Here is a 6484-nt window from a genome sequence, read left to right as displayed (position 1 = left end):
GCCAAGCTTTTAGAAGGAAAAAAGTATTTTTGAGTAAAAGCAGAAATATTTTTTGAGAAGAAGGAAAAGAGTAGCTTATCCCAAAAGTACTTTTTTGAAAAGAAATTTTGAGAAATATATATTTAAAAATACTTTTAAAAGCTTAGTCAAACACTAATTACTTCTCAAAAATGCCTTTCAAATTAATTAGCCAAATATAAATTATTTTTCAACAAAATTTTTTTTAAAAATACTTTTCATAAAAAGCTAATTTTGGAAGCTTGGCCAACCAGGCTAAACTGCTAAAAGCTCTCAAAGACCATAAAAAGATAGAAATGATGCCAGGTAGCCAGTTTAAAGGGCTGCTATTTAAGAATTAGTATTTGCATCCTGAATTTCAATATTATAATTTAGATTTTTAAGACAAAAATTTCTAAATTATTGTGCAGTTAGATTTTTAGTTTAAAATTTCATAATAAAATAAATACGGTCTAATCTCTAAATAGTATCACGTGATTTATAAAAATAGCCAGATTTACATTTGGTCGTTCAAAAATAGCCCAATTTCAAAAGTAATAGAAATTTAGCCACTTTTTATGTAAAGATAAATCTGAGCTAAAATACTATTCAAAACCCGGAAAATACTCCAGTATATTATGCTGGAGTTCCAGCATAAGTATACTTGAACTCCAGCATATTATACTGGAGTTCCAGGATAGTATGCTGGAACTCCAGCATAATATGATGGAGTTCCAGCATAAATACACTAGAACTCCAGCATAATATACTGGAGTTCCAGCAAGTATAATGGTCCAGTATAATATACTTGAGTTTGGAGCACCAGTGCTCCAGTCTCCAGTATATTATACTGGAGCTAGCAAAGTATACCGGTCCAGCATAATATGCTGGAGTTCATACACAAGTGCACCGAACTCCAGTATATTATGCTGGACCGGTCTCTATTTCAGCAAAATGATGGCTATTTTTTATTGACTTGGTAAATGCTGGCTATTTTTGATTGACCAGTCCGAAAACTGGCTATACCGTGAAATTTTGGCTGAAAATGACTATACCTACACTTGCCCGCAAAGGGAGCCGGCCCAAAAGAAGCCCCGGGTGAGGCCCTTTTCTCCTTTTACGTCCTTCACCATCTCTTTTTAGACAGAGATTTCTTTTTCTCCTTAATTCTTTCAGACGAAGAGAACAACCAGCAATGGAAGCTTCAAAGAGTATACCACACGAAATCGGTGGAGTGAGAAGTGATGCTTTTCGATTCGGTCTTCATGGTGTTAAGAGTGACATCGTCGGATCTCATCCTCTCGAATCTTCCTACCACTCCGTACTTTTCTTTCCGTATCACATTTTTTCTTTTTAAATTATTTGTTTGAACAAATTGGAGCGACAATAAACTGAATCTCTGTCACTTACAATAATGTTATTCTTCATCTCAGTGTTCATGTATAATTATATATGTAAGAAGATTTTAAGTTTTGTGCACTAACATTGTAAAAAATATTTTCACAATCATTTAAAAGGTAATTGCTCGTAATTTAGTTAATAGATTGATTAATAACCTAGAATAAATAGTAAGTAATATGTTATGACAGTTTAAATTACATGGATGGCTTAAAAATTCATTAATTAGTAAAGTTTTCTTTTGGACGAATTAGAACTGAATCTCAATAGACTTTGGTAGCAACACCACTCTGTCGCATATGCTATACCTCATTTTTAAGTACCATTTCTTAGCAAACTATTAATGTTGAATGCTATAATTGTGTTTTTAGTATAATTTTCAATATATGTTCCTTTTTCTTTTTTACTTTGGCAGGCGAAAGTTAGGCAAGAGGATATGAAGAGGAAGATCCTTGCCAACACTTACGGGTCAGCTTTACCTATGAAGTTGGAGCTCGAGCGCCAAATTCTTTCAAGGTTGGCGTTTATTATAAGTAATTTAAAGTTTATTTTTTTGATAAAGAGATAATTTAAAGTTTTTTCTCTATGTCAGCGCAGAAGAGATGTGAAATTTAAAGAATCTAGCCTTAGAGAGCTCGTTAAAAGATAAATCATTGGGTATTGGAATGAAATGGGTCTGAGTATGGTGGAATAGATGTAAGAAGAATTTGAAGTGAGACATAGTTGATTAATTTGCTAATAGTCTATTACTATATCTGAAGGGGAACCTTGGTGCAACGGTAAAAATTGTCATCGTATGACAAAGAGGTCAAGCCTATTGCAAAAGTGCAAGGGCTGCTTACATTGGTTCGGGCCCTTCTCCTGGCCCCGTGCATAGCGGGAGCTTAGTGCATCATCTTGCCCTGTTATTGGAATGAACTGGGCCCGAATTGGGTGGAATAGTTGTAGGAGAATTGTTGATTGAGATATAGTTGATTGATTAGGTAATAGTCTTTAACTTTGTTTTTATAACCTTATGCGCTGATCTTTCTGATATATAAAGAATTACTTTTGCAGAAGCACTTGCTAGCTATGGTTTTTCACTGTGGAATATTTCTATGGGGCGTATAAATTTTTGATTCAGTTATTTTCCTATTGGGAAAATTTATGCGCTTTTCATGTTCATCATTTGTTACTCATTTCTTGTTTGTTCCTTGATTCTTACCGATTGGATGCCATTCTTATCTAATCAACGGGATATTTATATAATCGAAGGGTGTGACTTAGTGGTCAATGAAGGGGAGGAGCACAATGGTCTTAAGTTTAAATCCCAACGGAGACAAAAAACACTAGGTGCTTTCTTTCCATCTGCCTAAGTCTTGATAGGCAGAGTTACCCGGTACTTGTACTAATTTGAGGTAGTAGGTGCGCAGTTGAATAGTCGAATGCGCGCAAACTGGCCCAGACACTACACCTTAAAAAATGGGATGTTTCTATAAGTATTGTATTTTCCTAGCTAACAGCTGTTTCTGAGTTAAAATTCTGGAGAAAGTACACCATGGATTTTCATTCATAAGTCAAGTTTATTTCTTCCTGTAGGACACTCGGAATTTGGGCATAGGATAGAGCGACATGAATCTCTGCTACTTATACAAGACTTGAGTAAAGGCCTTTGAGTCTCTTTAAATTCTAGATTGATATTTCTCATGCTTGTATGTAGTTCAAGGTATTATATAGAATCTTTTCCCAAAACATTATTTGAATAAGTAAGTTTGACCTGAGGCTTACCGGCTTAAGAACGTCCTCGTAGTGTCTCTCTTAGGGAAATAATTTTCAACTTATTTGGACGATCGGAATGTGATGCATTCCTCTATTTTACTCTCCTTCACATCAAATTCTAGCCTGTCGTGGAGGATAGTTCTGCTGCTCGCTGTTGCAGAAAGTGCACCTTAGGCACCATGACAGTTTAGCTTACTGTAGTTGCCTGGTGAAGGCCTCTTTCTTGGTAAATCATGGCTTACTGATGTCATTGGCAGCTGGCTTGCATTTGGGTTATATAAATTATTCTGCATGAAGGAGCATTCACCGAGTGAAAAATGTTATTTCACTGTACTGTTGCTGATGCATCTGATTTTTGTCAGATAGTATTTGCAACCCCCTATGTATGCAGAAGAGAAAATTTAACAATTGCTGGTAATGTTGCAATTTAAGTGGCCTGACTTTGAAACATTAGCTATTAGTACTAATTATAGAGTGCTAGTTGCCACTACTTAAACTCCTTGGAGAAATAACAGCAGATTATCTAAAATTTTCTATACTATGCTTCCTATCTAATTAATGGAGTGATTGCAAAAGAAAAACCTTTTAGGTCGTTAGAATCAACACACCCTCTTATGCTCGTAAATGTGTGGAGCAGATCTAAAGCTTTGATCTGAGTAAGTGAGTAGAGGTAAAATGATTCTTCCGTGTTGGTTGTTGATTGGTGATAGGGGCTGATAGAGGTAAGTGGAGTTTTGCATAGGATTTTTCTATGAAAGGGAGCAAAGTGGGACTCTCTCCGCAATGGTATGCAAAGGTCAGTAAGGAAGAAGAAGCATCACGTGGCAGTTCAAATGAGAGAGAAAATTAACTGAAGCAAAAAATATTTGTTCAATTTTGCAAACTTGCGGATGTTTGTGTCAGGGATTTTGGGGAATGTCTTTAATTCTGAGATCAAAATTAAAGTGTGTATTAAGGTGACTCACATTATCTACGTGAACATATGCTCTTTTCCTTATTTTCCTTTAATGTTGAGGTGTTGTACATCCTTCATCGGTAGACTTGTATGGTGTTTGGAGTCTTTTGTTCTTTTTGTGTTTTTCTTCCTTTTGATTGGTAGGGTTTTGGGCACTTTTTACTGTTGGAGGAATTATTTCTTGAGTGGAAAAAGAAAATGTCATCTTACTTTAGTATTAAGTTAAGTTTGTCAAAAAGAAATCTATTAGCATGGAGAAGTGGGTAGCCCCCAAGGTTTTGATCTAGTGGTAATAGTGCAGCCCCTGATGTATGTGTTAGGCGCACATCACGAGTTTGAGCCCTGCCGCAAGCAAAAGCTTGATATTTAAGTGGAGAAAGGTAAAGGGGCGGATTATCCACCAAATGTCAAATCGTGTGCCATGGGCTCTCGGAAAATATTTGATCATTAAAAAAGTATGAAGAAGTGGGTAACTCTATTGAAAATATGCAAGTGTAAATTAAATTTACTTTGGTACTTCTTTCTTCTTTACAAAGAAAGGTCTTTGACAAAGGTTATTAATTTTGGTCTTCAAGGTACCATTTCTATGTTTAAGATCCTTTTTGATTAGTCTCTGTCCTGAAATCTCACTGCCAGGTTCTGTTGTGTAGATTTTTTTACTGGCAAATATATTCTCTGGTGAAATGCGAAATGTACTGTATTTCAAGGTTACACAGCTTACTTTGTGTATATACAAGAAGCTGTTTCACCTCAGCAGCTATTGGTCTCCGTTTTTTAAAATTCATTACTTCTAGTATTTGCAGATTTCAGAGGCCATCTGGAAGTATACCATCTTCAATGGTGGGTTTAGAGGCTTTAACAGGAGCTTTGGATGACTTTGGTTTTGAGGATTATCTAAATGGTACACAAATTTCTTATGATATGCCGACTATTATGGTTGACTATTGTTCCTCTTCACTGGATCTTGACTATGAATTTTCTTGGGAAATGCCTTTGATTGATTTGACCTTCCTGTTGATCGCCATCTGCTAATTAGATACTTAAGCAACTCCTTTGGCTAATTGATTTTCAATTCTTCTTTTTTAGTTCACTGAATTTTGTTTGGTTTTCTAAAAGTTAAAACTGTTTTCAGCTAGTTTAGGCAATGGGTTTGAAGTAGTTGCATTATTTGACGAACAATAGTCTCTTTTGTCGAAGTCCATAACCTGTACAAGCAACATTGTTTTGTCAAATTTTCACTTTCTAGAGAGGTTTGTAGCTAGAATGATTTCCACCTCAATAATTCTCTGAAGGGCAGAAGTTAGAAAATCCCCTCTGCATGGTTAGACCCCTATGAACTGCTCAAGTGAGATAATGTGACATTAGATTAGCTGAAACATGTTTCACGTGGCTCTCATGTCGTTGTGACTCGTGTGCTTGGATAGATTTGATAATACAAGAAAATTGTTCATGCACACCTAAGCAAGCTCAATAGGTTGTTCTTTTAGGATAATCAATGCAGGGAAGGATTAGTTTTCCCTAATTTGATGCTGTGACAATCATTTGCTTTCAACTGGGATTGTTTTGCAGTTCTTGAAATGCCTGTACAGTGAACATTTGATGCTTCGTTAGGTTTACTTACTGTTCTTTTGGCCGTGATATTAAAATTTTATTCATAATACATATAGTTGCTCTTGAATTCTTCTTCATTTTCTTGATAAATCCTGCAGATCCAAAGGATTCTGAAAGTTACCGTCCAGCTGACATGCATCACGGCATGGAAGTGCGTCTTGGACTTTCTAGAGGACCAGTGTGCCCCAGTTTCATTTAAATCAATTGACAAACTTTCATTTCTTGTTTTCTAATGCTGCAGGAGTGTACAATTTCGATTATATCTTGGTTATTCCAATATATTTGTGTTTGAAAAAGAGTGATAACGTATCACGACTTTGTTTTGTGTTGATTTTCCACTACACTAATTTGAAGCATGCTCTTGAGTTTCTTATTGATATTGTTCAGAATATGGTGAAAACTTGATTTACGCCATAACAGGCAGTGTTAAAGCTTAAGATTGAATCGCTGTCTATTCTAGTCGGTAGGGATTTTTGAAGTATGGCGAACAGGGGTTAACACCAAAGCTATGGATAAGAACTAGTGAAGTTCTTAGTTGATCGTGTTTCAGTTAAAATAAGGCACATGGCTATAGTGTTTACTCAAAAGGAACATTATTAATTGATGGTCTATTGTACTTGGAGATTTGTACTTAAAATTTGATATTGATATAGCAACGTGCCTTATTGAACATACAACTATGATATTCGTTGGGCCAGGACTTTCCACAAAGAAGGTGAAGATAGTCAATAAAACTCTGCCGTTTCCTATTATTATAGTGAAAAG

The 6484-nt window shown here is 35.6% G+C and overlaps 1 protein-coding gene across 2 annotated transcripts; it reads left to right on the top strand.

Annotated features, from left to right (window-relative positions):
- The first annotated feature begins 1073 nt into the window (after positions 1–1073).
- Positions 1074–6096, top strand: LOC109238552 (cyclin-B1-2-like). Of its 2 annotated transcripts, none has more exons than XM_019405031.1 (4): positions 1074–1318; positions 1811–1911; positions 4912–5009; positions 5818–6096. In XM_019405031.1, the coding sequence occupies exons 1-4, from the start codon at positions 1193–1195 to the stop codon at positions 5916–5918; spliced, it is 426 nt and encodes a 141-aa protein (XP_019260576.1). In that variant the 5' UTR covers positions 1074–1192; the 3' UTR covers positions 5919–6096. The 2 variants fall into 2 exon arrangements, with proteins under 2 accessions (XP_019260576.1, XP_019260575.1); XM_019405030.1 differs by having other exon boundaries at positions 1124–1318; positions 4903–5009.
- Positions 6097–6484: the final 388 nt, after the last annotated feature.

Source organism: Nicotiana attenuata, unplaced genomic scaffold (assembly GCF_001879085.1).
Source record: "Nicotiana attenuata strain UT unplaced genomic scaffold, NIATTr2, whole genome shotgun sequence".
NCBI classification, from domain to species: Eukaryota; Viridiplantae; Streptophyta; class Magnoliopsida; order Solanales; family Solanaceae; genus Nicotiana; species Nicotiana attenuata.
The sequence above is the reverse complement of the archived record's forward strand: the minus strand, read 5'-3'. Positions and strand labels throughout refer to the sequence as shown.

What these genes read in the sequence shown, in the direction of transcription:
- LOC109238552 (XM_019405030.1), top strand. Translation starts at nt 1,193, where the DNA reads ATGGAAGCTTCAAAGAGTATACCACACGAAATCGGTGGAGTGAGAAGT. An exon ending in TCGAATCTTCCTACCACTCC is followed by an intron (nt 1,319 to 1,810) that starts GTACTTTTCTTT and finishes TTACTTTGGCAG; the next exon opens with GCGAAAGTTAGGCAAGAGGA. An exon ending in GAGCGCCAAATTCTTTCAAG is followed by an intron (nt 1,912 to 4,902) that starts GTTGGCGTTTAT and finishes CATTACTTCTAG; the next exon opens with TATTTGCAGATTTCAGAGGC.